At 41.8% G+C, this 14,901-nt stretch overlaps 1 protein-coding gene across 4 annotated transcripts in view; it reads right to left on the minus strand.

Moving 5' to 3' along the window:
• Positions 1 to 14,901, minus strand: part of LRRFIP1 (LRR binding FLII interacting protein 1) — an 87,613-nt gene that overhangs the window by 25,386 nt on the left and 47,326 nt on the right. Inside the window, exons 3-9 of one of the 4 annotated variants that reach the window (XM_086750853.1) lie at positions 13,648 to 13,665; positions 9,665 to 9,712; positions 8,283 to 8,327; positions 7,695 to 7,745; positions 4,500 to 4,532; positions 3,383 to 3,430; positions 1,327 to 1,383 (exon numbers count right to left, since the gene is read on the minus strand). The exons of the other annotated variants lie outside the window; for them this stretch is intronic. Of the exons in view, the coding sequence (XP_086606979.1) occupies positions 1,327 to 1,383; positions 3,383 to 3,430; positions 4,500 to 4,532; positions 7,695 to 7,745; positions 8,283 to 8,327; positions 9,665 to 9,712; positions 13,648 to 13,665 (300 nt within the window). The remainder of the gene's footprint in view (positions 1 to 1,326; positions 1,384 to 3,382; positions 3,431 to 4,499; positions 4,533 to 7,694; positions 7,746 to 8,282; positions 8,328 to 9,664; positions 9,713 to 13,647; positions 13,666 to 14,901) is intronic. 4 annotated transcript variants of the gene reach the window in all.

The raw sequence follows: 14,901 nt of genomic DNA on the forward strand, positions 1-14,901 counted from the left end.
TTCCTGCAGTACGTGGGGCTCTGGAGTGTGTCATTAAAGAGTAAGGACATCATTTGTCAGAAGCACTACATAATCAAGTTCCTTGAACTCGTCAGGCGGTTCAGCAAGAGTGCCAACGACAGGACAAGCTGTTTTCTTAACCGTTTAAGCAACAGTATTTCATTTTCTCTTATCCATATGTACGAGCTACATGCATAAAACCATATGGAAGCAGCAATTTAAAACGGAGATGAAATATAAGGTCCCATTCCAGTATTTACACAAGCATCTGCTTAACTTCATGCTTACAGAGTAACCCACTGAAGTCGGTATCTCATGTTTAGCACGTACTGCCCAAACACTTAGCTAAATGGGGTCTTAAAGTAGTTTATTTTTCCCCTAAACATAGAGCTTTAGTCTGCATACCACTAAATTTCTTTAGAAGTCTTGACAGCGTAAAGATCAACAGGCTCTGAGCTTTTGTCTGCCTTTGTTAAATAAAGGCAAGGGGAAAAAAAAAAACCCAAACAGTTCCCCTCCCTACCCCCCAAAGAGGCTCTGCCTGAGACAATACCTTTAAATAATTAGCACAAACCCCAATATTTAACAAAGCAGGACAATTAATTCCTATAACTGACATAAAACAGTTGTGCTGGAACAGAAGGGAACACTGTGACCCATATACACACAATGGAGTTAATAATTAAGCCTCTTTTTTTTTTTTTTTGACAAGAATATTTCTAGAAATAAAAGTACATCAATGGTAAGTAGCTGTTCACCTCTGTGGGAGTTTCCAGAAACCCTAGGATACAGTTTATAAAGGGGGGAAAAAAAAAAAAAAAAAAGCATTTAGTTAAGCAAACTTCAAATAAACAACATACATTTGGGGAAAATTTAAAAACTCAAGTCCATTTTACATATGCAAATCTCAAGACATGGACTAAATTCTAGGTGAAGCTTTGAGTTTCAGCGTTAGAGCAGGACGTGAACACACGGCACAGGTTGGAAAACAATCCCGCTGTTGTCCAGCACATAGAAATCCTTCCCGCCAGGTTCCGCCAAACTATTTCTCGTCACAATTTAACTTTTACCCAATTTTGTTTACAAGTTAAGCAGTTCTGGCTTCCAAGTCCTACTTGGACTTCCCTTCCCACTCATGGCCTAATTTTATTTATTTATTTATTTTAAAACCAGCTTATTGCTGCAGCTCCACATCCAACAAACTGCAAAACCCACAAAGTGCAAGACAGGAAAAACCTGCTTTACCACAGGAAAGAATTTGCTAATTAGCTTTAATCTCATTAAATAGAGCAATAGATTTTATAGCAGTATAAAGAGTCTACTAACCCTGCTAGATTTTCTACTCTGGGATGATCCATACACGTCTTCCTCATAACCATTGGTCTGTTAGAGAAGGAAAGGGAAAAGAAGAGGAGAGGAAAAAAAAAAAATGACGCAGACCCAAAAGGGAATTTTTAGCAAAAGTCATCACTTATGAAAAGAAAAGGCAGAGACAGAACTTTTCAAAGACATACCAGGAACAGAAGTGCAGGATTACGTGGTGATGTCAAAGACAAGGACATGAACATTTGTGTGTCTGTCGGTAATTGTATACCAGCCAAAAATGTCAAGGATACTCCTGCTTGCCTTTTTTGACCCCTTTTTTTTTTTTTTCTTGTAATGAAACATTTTTGCTTTCCGCGTTATTACCGCGCTACGGCACTTGTCTCTCGGTGAAGGGAACACAAGACAAAAAGGGGACACGAGGGATGAGAGACTACAATGAAAGAAACTTATCCCGGCGGTACCTTACACATCCGGCAGCTAAGCAATTAAAAAGCAGCAAATCGTAGCCAAAGAATTACTTCTAAAAAAAAAATTCAGGAATCCAGCTTGGTAAACATGCAATGCTGGATGAAATCTCTTCTTTTTAGCTTTCCCCAATTACAGCAAAATTAAACCCAGACAGTGACCATCTGCCACATCCCAGCCCAAAGACTAAGAAGAGATTCCAGTCGCGTCGGCCGTCCTCTGCCGCGCTCAACAGCCTGCCTTGTTGTAATTAAGACGTTTTTGTCTCAAAGGAGAAAAAAACCAAAGAGGCTCAGAATGAGCACTTCACAAGCAGGGGGAGATGCTTCAAGGAAGAAAATAAAACAGTCACTGCGATGCAGTTTTCAGTCTGGGAACATGATGTTGAAGAAAAGAGGACTGACTCAAAAGTCACCTCAGTCGGTATCATTAAAAGCTCAGATTTCTCAGGTAATTAACTTTTCTTGAGCAATTCACTATTTTGGCATCACTTCGCCACAAGGCCTGGTTTAACATTAAAAATGAGGAAACACTCTGTATCTGGGGTGGGTTTTTTAGTGGAAATTTAATAAGAATTTCTATTCAAATTAAGTTTTGAAGTCCACGTTTTAATGCATTCCCAAAATGAAAATCCACTAAACCCAATCTGAATCAATTTCCAAGCAAAACATTTCTCATATACTACACAGCGGCTTGCATGAAAAATTAAACGAATTAACTCAGAAACCAGTTTAGACCCAAGCTGGTAAAGCAACTTCTGGGAAAAGCCTAGATTCTCTACTGAAATGATTTGCCTTTTTTCAACCACGTAATACTGACTCAATGTAACCTCTGATCATTATCTGAACCATTCCTGTGCAGAATTCCTTACTTAGGGAAACTAAGTGGAATCAACATAATTAATTTTCCACAAGTCCAAGTTAACTGCTTATCACTTTGTATTTCAGGCACTTCTGAATGTTATTTGTTTAGTGTGCCCTGTATCTTTCAGATTTCAAACTGAAGCCCCAGACCTCAGGTCGTTTCCCTTGTCACAAGGGCCCATCCTCTCCAGAGACTTCTCCAGCACATATTTTTGAAGGCAAATGCTCCAGACAACTTTTGAAAAGCAGGGTCAATTTTACCAGACCTTGCTGACCATTGTTCTGTGCTACGTTAACATCTTGCGTACTTTTTTTTCCCCCTCCCTGGAAATGCTCCCCATGAGACTCACCTAAAACCCTGACTATGTGAAAGCACGTCATCCTTTACCTTCCACCCAGCTCTGGCTTTGCAGTGCTCTAAGTGTTGTCCCATATCAGGTAATACTGATAGCATATATACGTATCTCTGTGTAACGTTAAAGCTCAAATTAAGTTTTGAGGTTTTTTTTAAGATGCTCTTTATGTACAACACTGACGTGTCTGGATTATACCGCATTTTGCAGATGGAGTGATGCTCAGTTTTCTTGCAGACTCCTGAAAGTCACACCGTATCCTTGACATCAGGCTGGTGAGCTCTTACAAACCAACATACTTCCACACATTCTTTGTCTTATCACAGTGGTTTTGTATGCAAGAACCTCTCTGAGAGAGTCAGTCAAGATACATACTGCTTTGGAGTAGTTCTTCTTTTTGGTCCTCTCATTCTCTAATCCAGCCTGCAGTGAGATTAAGAACGCGGGATGAAAACATCAACCAGTTTACGCGCACCCATCCGTAGCCAGGCATGCGTATCAACATGCAAAAAACATTGGTTCAACGTTCCTCTAGCTCCACACGACACGGCTCAGTAAGCACACATGAAAAAAAAATCAAATCTCAAAGTCAAATGACCAGTTAATAAAGAATAGTGTTAGAAGTGATGATAGCGCTGTTAAATTTAGTAGCCGCAGTTAAAATCATTCACGCTTGCTGGGTTAAGTCAATTAGAAGAGCTACCAGCTGTCTATACTCACTACATCAATACATCCATGCAAAATCCAAATGTGTTTGAACTATTTCTGTATGTAGGTCACTCAGATACACTACAGTCCTAATTTGAAATAGAGCAGGGAAGGACAGGGAGTGAAAAAGCTAGAGAATCTATAAAAGTGCTCTCCGCAGCTGGCTTTCTGCAGAAACTGAGACGTCTCTATTTCAACACAGTGCTGCCACAAGACAGCACTGCTCACGGTACGAGGAAGTTCTTTAAACTGAGCGTAGGGTCCCAGTCCTCATTCTCCCTTCTGTGCCCTTTCGGTTCTTCTGAGAGTCAGCTTTATTTCAATACGTTCAATGCAAATACTTGCTCTCGTCTTATTATTACCTTCAGAGTTGGATTTTATCCTCCAAAGCAAAGGTAACAGCTCGATCCACAAGCTGCAGCTTTGGCAGGCAGCGTATCTGTCCTGTCACCTTTGCTGGATCTAGTCAGAGTGAGTTTGTGAGAGTTTTATTCCTTTCTAGATTTACGCTGAAATAAAACCAGACGTACCTGGTCAAACGATGGACAGACTGTAACAGAGAAAGTCCGTTAGGGGAAAGAAAAGCTGCTCTGTCCTATGGCAACTACTGAACCAGACCTTGCTTAGATCCCTCTACTCATTCAGCGCTTTTCCTCCAGGGAAAGAACTGCCTCAGGATCACTTTAGAACATCCCTTATCTCAGGTCAGCTATCACAACTGATGTTAGTTGCTCCTTCAGGGTTAGTTTTTAAACACACACTGCAAGTTGCAGACTATTCTCACCACTGGGTAGGTGCTGGTATATTCCAAATGAGACTGTCAAGGCATGAAAGGAAAGAAAAATCAGAATACAAAGCAAAACACCGAAGCCAGTTATGGCAGTCAAAAGAATCCCTCAAAACAAAACAAATTAAAAAAAAAAAAAAAACCCCAAAAAAACCCCAACCAAAACAGGCAGAGAGATGTAAACCCCAACTAAAGAACTTCGATAATGAAAGACTTCTTGCACAAAGCCAGAAGTCAGGAACTTTGGAGCAAACAAGCCAAGGAAAAAGCACAAACTCCATCACAAGTGATTAACAACACAACAACATTTCATGCTGGATGGTCTCGGATCAGAGACAGCCGGCTGAGGAGCAGGAGAACAAGGCCACTCGCAGTAGAAAAGACGCTGAAGAGGGGCTTGAGCGTCTCAACAAACACAGGATGATGTTACTGAGCTTCCCTAGGAAAAACTGCGTGATAAAGAATCTGAAACAAGAGAGGCAGGACACTTCTGATGGATTCAGGACGAGCCACAGAAACACTATTAAAGATGCCTCCTCATCGCAGCTGAAGATCTGCTGGTAGGAGGCATTAAATCAAGCTAGCATTAAATCATGCTGGCATTAAATGGACACACCAGGCCACTCTTACAGTACAGTCACAGCTGTGGAGCCTAAATCAATTTGCTAGCCTGGTCTAATCAACATCTCAGGTGGTTTTGCAGTCCATACTGATGGCTGCTCTGCCAGGAGGATCCAGGCCAGCTCCCCAAAAGCTAGCTCAGCAAATCTCTGGTGCCTGCAGCTCAGACACCCACTCAGAAAATATTCCAGGAGCAAATCCAGAGTAAAACCCACACAGATTAGTAGGGTGGTCCAGCCAGTTTTATAAACCCTTCGTGGACACAAGGCAATAGATTTTGGTGCTTTTTTTAAAATGCTAAAATAGCTCAGAAGCCAAAGTGAACTCTACTCCTCAGTGGAAATTTTTTAGTTTGGTGGTTGTTTATTTGTTTTACTTTGTTGTTTTGAAGACACACGCAGCAAGAGCCAAACCCTCACAGATAGCCAGAGAGAGACGTGGTCAAAATATTAAAAGCATCTACTATAAACCCACACTAGGAGGATGATCAACGTATGTTCTATCGATTCTTTGTGAATAAAACAACTAGAAGATGTATAAGGGGAAATTTCAGTTCTGACTAGCAAATGTTTACTTTCTTCTACAATCCCAGTGACACTTGGATCAGGGAAGGAAGCTCTGCCAAATCTCTTTTCCTGTGCGTGCCCAAGTGTCAGCTCGTGGAGGAATATTCACCAAACGCTACTTTAGGAGGCCAGGTGGAGTCTGTGCAACATCACTAGAAATACCAGCGTGAAAAGGTTCAACCAGGTCCTTCTGTCAGAAAAGGACATTCTTTGCAGAAGCGTTAGGTATTTATGGGCCACCCCGTAAACCAGCTGGAGATCACTGTTCACCAGAGCAGCGGTGGTTATCGCAGCCCAGAGACTGGATGCTCTGGGGAAAAAAAGGTCAGGAAAGCTTCTTCTCAAGGGATGGCAGGGGAAACAGAATGCAAGGCTTCTGCTGATTAAATATAACAATAAAACACAAGATCACATTACAAAAAAAAATAAAAAACACATCAAAAGGAATCAGTAGTGGATTTCCATGAACAAAAGGTGTTTCGGATCAACAGGGCTCGTGCTATAAACACAGTGCCAGGGTGCTCGCATCTTGCCACATCAAGGGACACACAGTTAGAGCCATGGTTAAACAACCATTCATATCTAATCACCTTCTAAATAGAAATAATTGAAATTTCAACTGACTTAGAGATTTTTTTTTTTCCCCCTCCAAAAAACACTTTCATGAACATGTCCAAATTTAAGCAAAATAAACATCGGGTTTCACATTCAGCTGTAAGGACAAGCTTTTCCTCATCAAATCTTTGTAGCTTTAAGGCGTCTTCCAGCTTTGAAAAGCACTCAAATAAGTTTGCAATCTTAAAAAATTTTAACAGCATTTCATAAGCAGCAGCAAAGATTCCACTAAAAAAAAAAATAATAATTTTATGGCATGAAATCTCCATAGAAGGGAGAAACCAAGGATTACAAATAAAGATCTTGCTATAAATGACAGAGGTCTTGCTTGTTCTATAAAAATGCAACTGATCATCCAGCTTAACCCACATAAATAAACCAGGAACAACATCAGTAGAACAAATGATTCTCAAACACAACAATAACTCCATAACAAAAACCAGTCACAGTCGATTCACGTCTGGGACTGCCAAGAGCTTCCCTCACAGCGCTGCTACGGATTGCTTCAGTTCTGTGGTGAGCCAAATGCTTCTCCGTAGGTCTCAGCAGCAGTGAGCTCTGAGCATCTTCTGAAGACTAACACCACGTGCTGAGACAGCAGCATCAGCCATTCACAACTCCTGAATTGCTGAAACTGCCTTTGCAATTACAAAAGCTGATTATGTCTGGGCTAAGAATGGGGTTAAAATTTGTACACGTGTATTATCTGGAAAAATATGTATGGATGTTTTGAGGAAAAACCTGCTTGAACTTTTCCTGCAGATGAGTACTGGTGCATTACAGCACTCTGTGCTCTACTGATCCCTCCCTCTGCAAAACTCAAGTCTGCAGATGAATTTCAAATATCTCTAAATCAGTTTTGAGCAAAGCATTCACTTGCATATTCCAAACCGCTTAAGATTTACTTCCACTGATAATTTGCTTTTGGTTTCCTGAGCTACGAAACACTGATCACGAAGTAAGCTAGCACTTACTCTTCCCAAATTCTCAGTATCGGTAATGAAACAGGGGCGCTTCCACGGTGCATGTAAGAAGTAGCTGCATATACTAAAGTTTTGGCTAAGTACTTCCTGCAACAGTAAAAGCAAACAGCATTTACCAGAAAGGTTTCTATAGAGTTGCATGCTCTGCTGGTGTTCCTGCACAGGGCATTCAAATCTGGCAATTCCTCTGCTTGAAAGAATTATTGACCTACACATACTCTAAAAAAAAAAAAAAAAAAAAAAAACCCCAGAAAAAAACCAAAGCCCCCATACATGCCTTGAACATAGAACATGGCAAGACCTTGGAGGGTGACGTTACCAGGGTACTACTAAAACCAGTTTGGTGGTGCAGGGGATGGCAACATCGGTACACACACATGCACGCTCAAATGGTACAATTTACCAACCCTCAGGCTTCCACGGCTACCCACTGACATGCGCTCATCTTCATCCGAAGCCTATCAAAAAAAAGTACAGAGACAAGAAAACAATGAAAAGAACACAAGTAACAGGCAATGAGCTAAACACAGATGGCTTTGATGGAACAGAAGGAAAAGACTTACAGAATAAATGTATTTAAAAAAAGAACCACGTTAAATGATAAGCAGAAAGAAAATGAAATTATATCCTGCCCAAGCAACACTGTCAAGTATTTTAACAACAGGATGAATGACAAGCTTGCTGAGGTGTTCCCTGCTCTGTGCTCTTGGCCCACGGTCTGAATAAATGAACATTAAACACTCCAAGTAGGTTATTTCCCCACCGACCACCCCCGCCCCCCTTTACTCTAGCACATTTGCAGAAGTTCCCTGGAGCGACTGGGGAGAAGGCAGAGAAGTCAGGAAGTGGCTTTGGGGTTTTCACTCGGCTGGGGCGGGGCAGGGGCAAAAGCTCGGTGTGTTTTTTCTTTTAAAAAAAAGGAACTGCCTTATACATGTCTGTTTTCTTAATTTGTGATGTCTAGCTCTAAAGAAGAAGCAAAAGCAGATACTAACCGAGGCATTTCTTCGGGCTCTACGGGAATAACGCTCACTGTCTTCCTACCAAGGCAGCAGAGAAAAACAAAGAGTTGAAAGGACAGATAAACCAACAGAGTGCTGTCAGAACGACACAGGGAAACTTCGGCTACTTTTAGGAGTCAGTAAGGTTAAATCAAATAACGGAAGGTCACGTCAGAAAACCCCTTTTCCCCCCTCATTTCTGACCCCAACTTTCTGCCCCTTTGTTTCATTCCGCTACACATTTTACTACTTTTGTAGAAAATTGTACGCAGTGACACCTTTATTTCTATCTCAAATGTTTCAAGTGCATCTCTCTGCATCTGGGCATCAGTATACTTACAGTAATTAAGCTTTCCAGTTTGCAGCCCTTCAAAATAAATCTCAAAAACCTTTTATTTGAAATGACGTGGCAGGGCAATGGCCTCTCTCTCTAGCGAGTATTCCAGAGGGGCACAGCCCGGCCCCTTCTTCCAGACCAAAAGCATCTGCGCTCTGCTTACGGCCTCTGCATCACACCACACCGCTGTTTTTTGCAGGCTAAACGCTATTTTAATGCTGGAAACGCTGTAGGACGTACTACATTTCCAGGTAATTTTACATGGCATTTAGAAACAGTGGTAGAAAACAGGGAAAAAGGTTTCAAGATTGATCGTTCTGACAGGTGAGGTGATTCCTAAGCAAGTCAATTACTTGTGGGGTGGAGCTGAGCTCACCAAGCAAGGGTTTGAAGGGACTCAGTGGCTTATTCGTGAGACTGGAGCATCTTGGGTGGATGGCTGGTCCATATGGCAGCAGGCTTTTCAGAAGGCACAGAGCAAACCAGCATTTATGCCGATCAGTTATCAGGGGTGAAAGAAGTCAGGGAGTTTGAAGAATTACCTTCCATACTGGAAATCAGCTGTTCAGTTTTCCCTTTTTCAGTGTGTCCTACTCAGCTCCTAGGGCAAGGCCACGAACAACGCCTTTCATCTGGCATCACCGGTGAGGAATTTAACAAACTTATATTCGGAAGAGCTTTGAAGCCAACATCTTCCAGATTTGAGAAGACGCAAATGGTAACAAAATCCCCAAGTAGTAAAACGAGTACACATATTCCTTGTATCACAAGTGGCTTTAACGGGTCTCTACGCTAATCTAATCTTCAAGTGATAGGGCCAGGTCTGCAAAAAGACACGGCTGTAACCACATCCTTGCCAGTTTTAAGCAATCATAAGCCACATTTCAGGAATTAATGTAAGAATCCTCGTGATAAGAGTGGAATTCGCGCTTCCAATACATTGAAATACCTACTCTGTGGGATTTCAAACTCTATGAACTAGATAAAACTTCCAACACGTAAAACAAAACATTGCTTAGTTACGTTGATCAAGGCCTACCATCCATTGCTCGATGTCTCCCCATTTAGTATCCAGACCATAATATTTCTACAGACAGAAAAGGGAAAAAACAGAATTTAGATGAGAAAGGCAAACACGGAACATTTAGACATGCATTGCCAGGTTTCGGCCGAGCCACGCAGCTCCGCACACACAAACATGCAGGTGAGAAGCCACGCCAAGTGCCACCAGAGTCCTCTCATCACATGGCCAGGAAAAGCTGCCAGGCGAGGGAAAAGGGGTGTTTGGGGTGCAGCCAGGGTACTCAACAGCTTCTTCTTTCTCAGCAGTGCAAAAAAAAAAAAAAAAAACCAACCAAAAAACAGTGCTCTGGGGATGGGAGTAAGGAGGGTAATGAGTCTTGAATTCCTGACCCATTTAAGTCAAGGCTCATTACGAGGGATCCGAACACAGAACACTCACAGGATGAAAAATGCTGTCAAATCATGTTGACCGTACGGATTCGACAAACCGGGAAGACAAGTTGGACACAATACAACTAATCCCCGTGCGTTTTACTCCCTGAATTCAAAACTTCCCAGAGCTCCTTTTCAGAGCACAGGGATTTTTTACCTACACTTCAACCATCTTGACAGTGGTGGTATCACCAACGAGGGCAGAGGAGGAACCTCTAGGACACGCCTCACCAAGGCAGGCAGGACTGCAAAGCTCTCTGCATTTCAGTACCAAACGCTACGCATTCTCTTAGCAGACTGTCTCTTCTGAACCACTTCTCAGTTCGTATTTTCTTTGCAAAACACTGGGAACTTCCCTGAACTGAACTTGCATTTCCACTGGACAACACACTGTTCAAAGATCAACAAGTTTAACGGGATTTTTCTTCCTCCCCAAGCACACGCTTTGAATGCAGTCTCAGGAAGTTTGCATTTATAATGGCGACCATAACATTCCTGTGCAAAGAAAAAAAAAAAAAAAATCACCGGCCTGCGGCCTAAAGCACCGTAATCAGCAAATGGAAATCCTGCTTGAGGAAGCATAATATGTATTTTAAAGCAATTTAGATTTTGTGCTTTGATGCTCATGTATTTGTGGAAAAAACTTGCCAGCTTTCCTAAAGGCTTGAGGAGGCAGGAGTATCAACAGGCAAAACCTTAGGTAATGATTAAAAAAAAAAAAAAAAAAAAAAAATCAGAAACTTGTTCTCTATTATACTCTGCATGTAGCACTCGGTCAATGGTATTAATGTAATTTTACTTTCACCCTTAAAAACTTAATTCACTATTTATTAATAGAACAAACTCTGTGTGTTCTTTGATACTGTATCAATTTATTCCCATTCAGAGTTCCTCCTCGTTAAACAACAAAATTATTTTCACCTTAAGGTCATCTGCATTTTCATCTTAATAGATCGGGAGGGAAGAAAGCCTGTTACAAAGTCGAACGGGCAGTGGGGTCCTCAATTACACATCCTGGATAGCCCAAACTGTACAAAGACCTTTAAATGCTGAGAGTTCTGGGGTCAAACTGGGAAAAGGTAGGGGCTCACAGCAATCCCATTCCTCAGGATTTTCCTGATATAAGTTTTTAGGCCGGTAATTTGAAAACAGGAAATAAATTCACTGCATGGCAGATTTAAATAGCATGCAAACATCTCTCTAGAATAAGGAAAAGAGACAACGGTTCAACAAGCTCTTTAACCACATCCCTATGAGAACAGAGAAGTATTCCCCTCCGCTCTCCCTGCAAAGCATCTCAGCTTCTGCTCAAATACATCTAATACCCCGAGACAATGCCTAGTCAAATTGTATGCAAGTGAAATTTCTCCTGAATTAGAGTGCACGACAGGAACTATTGTTTCTTCAAGCATTACACGCTTCCTCACAAGTGCTCAGACTTGCAGGCACAAACATAACACACAGAACAGCCTGTTACAAAATTCAGTTTTACGTACATCCCATCCTGTAAATGACCCCTGAAAATCATATGAACTCCAGCTGGCTGGGATTGTGTACATGAGCAGAACCTACAGGTTACATGCTTTGTAGTAAATCGGGTCAGGTACAGCCTTATTAGAGGCTTGCTTTCCCCCAGGAGATGCATTTCATTTTCTAGCACTAGAAACCAATTTAGAAAAAAGACTATGAAAGTGAAAACATGCAGGAAGGAGCCATAAACACGTTAATAAATTTTTGTAAGGTCTGCTGCTTCCTTTTCCTGCCCTCTGCTCTCCTTACTTTCTGACATGGGCTTCTGAATTCAGTTGTGCAAAAGGGAGATGAGGAAACACTCCTGAAAATTACGTCACAAGATATGTTCCACTCACAGTCTTTGCCTCCACCATCTAAAACTACATTGCTACAGGCTTAAAATCCCCAAAAGAAAAATGCTAAGGAACGTGACTGCCTTGAGATTATTTTTAAATTATAATCTTTTAAATGGCACACCTCACCCTGGGCTGAACTGGCAGCATTTGGAGTCTCAGGTATTTTCCCCCCCTCAGCCACTTCTCATTTCCGTCTCTACGCTGACTCCTCTCTTTCCTGATTTGAACGGCCACATGCGTTAAAGGAAGAAATTGCGCTTATCCATCCATTTGGTCTTTAGTTGGAGGCCTTCGCCAGACTCAAGTTCCCTTCTATCCTGAAAAGTGATATCACAATTAAATAATTAATTACATTAATACCATTGAGAGAGAATTCCAGATCAGATTTGCTCGCTAAGTGTCAGTGAAACTGCTGGACTTGCAAACTTGCTACGGGATGTTGTGAAGCTAACCCACTTATCTTCTCATCCATGTCAGGACACCAACAGTAAACAACCCCGTTGTCTCCCACGAGGCCGTATATGTACCAGAAGATTAAATTAGTTCCTATAAAGGAGATTGATAACGAGCTTGTTGATCACAGGCAGATGTTAATTTGAGTCACTCAGTACGTAGTCAACCCCACAAGTAAAAACAAGAGTAAGATATATTTGTTGCCAAATTCACAGGGTCAGGGTTAAATATCAAGAGCACATGATTTGAGCAGCTGTCTTCGTATACATACGCACTTAAAGGAGGAAAGCAGAATTTCCAAGAAGCACACGTGCTACTGGGTCAAGCGAGCGAAACATGCAGTTAAGGCTGCTGGAGTGCCAGCATAAAAACAAACAGGCTGGGGTTTTAGGACACATTTATCATTCAGCAAGCAATAAAAATATCTCAGAAAAAAAAAAAAAAAAGAAATATTCAACAGAAAACAGCAGGCTTGAAGAAACATATGCTTTCTCCCTCCCTGCAAAATCTCTTTGGAGTTATTTCTCTTTCTAGGTAGCATATGGTTCACGTGCTGGATGTATACAGCAGCCAACATCACAACATAAAGCCCAAAACTCTGTTGTTACACAGCAAGTGACCTCAATTATTGCTACTATCATTGTTATTATCTCTGCCATTGTTTGGAACTATGAGAAGGAAATTGGGAGGAGGGAAGAGATCATAACTTTAAACTGAGGTGAGAGAGGATTAAACAATACAAAGGCATTTACAATGCTGAGGTCACATTGGAAGAAAGGTCATATGCTTTATTTACTAAAAGATCTCCAATTCAAACACAGCATCCCTGATTTACTTCAGTGACTTTCTGCAAAGTTATTTGAAAGTCATTCTTCCTGCCCAGGCTGAAATATTTTCAGCAATACACTTGCCCTTCAACACCCAACTGGCTGTATGGTTCTTCGTGACACACGGAGCCACCACGCTCTCCTATGATGGCTGGTTTGCCAAATTACCCTTCTGCTTATTCTTTGCCAAACAGTCTGTAGAAAAAATTATATTATTTTAAGACCTTTTTACATAGGTCATCTTCCCCCACTCCTCTTCATTACCCACCCAAGACTATGGGAGGGAGGGAGGGAACGGCATGGAAACACAAAGCCTGCTGTGCATCTCCCATTCTTGACAGGTTTTCCTGAAATGCTAGCAAGACTCGTAACGTGGGCACACACGCATGCAAACAGGAATGAAAGAGCACAAACCCTACCTTCTGAACTTGATAGATCTAGGGGGAAAGGGAAAGGAAAGAAACAAGGAAACAAAAGCTAGCGTGAATAAATAAATAGCAATGCAATGTTCCACAGCTCACTCTAAAGGGAAAAAAAAATAAAAATCATTTACACAGAATATACAGCAAAACATGACTACAAAAAGCACACACTGAAGCCTCATGAAGTTAGGTAGAATGAAGTCAGCATTTCCATTCCTCGTGCCCAGCTAAAGTTCAGCATTCCTGCTTTCATACCCACGTGCCACACTTGCTCCCTAGGCTTTGTGCCGGACCGGAGCCTAACCCAGCTCTGAGCTAGGACCTCTCGCTTTCACAGCCTTCCTCCTTTAAACTAACGGATGCCCAAATACTCACCTGGGATGACAGCTGTGCATCTACCCTCCCACTAAAAGAAAATCCTTAACCAACTAAGCATAGTTACAAAAGCATCAACACAATACATCTTTCACCTGTCTACAACAGAGTGACAGCTTGTTAGAAGTCGCTGAAGATTTCTTGCACACCTATTACCAGCACTGGAGAATCTCTGCAGGATGCTTTGTCAGTTTTTAATGTTTCCACAGAGCCCCATAGCATCTGCAGGCACAAATAAGCGCACTGCTGACTCTATAAAGCTGTTCCATAGTCTTCAATAATACATTAAAGCATTACAGCCACTCTAATACATCTGAATTTCGCTTAAGTGGAAAACTGCCCTTGACTGATCAGCTTTGTAAATCCACGTGAAAATAGAAAACATGTTTGTTCTTGCATCTCTCCTAGAATTCCTCAAGCAAGAAATTCTTCTTGTTCAGAAACACCTACCTGGCTACATAGATCCAGAAGGAAATCACAGCTTCATTCTTCCCACTTCTCTGCTAGCTCTGCATCTGTAGGAATCGTACCGCAGCCCCGGTCTGAAAGCCCCCAGCTGCTTTACTGCTTATCTTCCTAGATAGCACTGATGCTGAATAAACACCAACACCAGCCCCTCTGCTCTGAGTACACCCCAGGGAGATCAGCACGCTGCTCTTCAGCTGCTGAGCAGGCAGCAGGGCAGTCACTCTCCCATATTTCGGGATATATTCAGGGGATCCCTGCCATCCATTGCTCTTCCGGTCCACCTCAGATGAATCCAGATCCCAATGCTGGGAAGCAGAGCGTACTTCTTTCAGTCTCTGCCCTCCTGATCAGGTTCCCCTTTGTGATTGTGGAGGACAACTGCAGAACCAGGCTTAATACCTCAGAAGA

The sequence above is a fragment of the Chlamydotis macqueenii genome, chromosome 6 (assembly GCF_036417535.1).
Source record: "Chlamydotis macqueenii isolate bChlMac1 chromosome 6, bChlMac1.mat, whole genome shotgun sequence".
Taxonomy (NCBI): Eukaryota; Metazoa; Chordata; class Aves; order Otidiformes; family Otididae; genus Chlamydotis; species Chlamydotis macqueenii.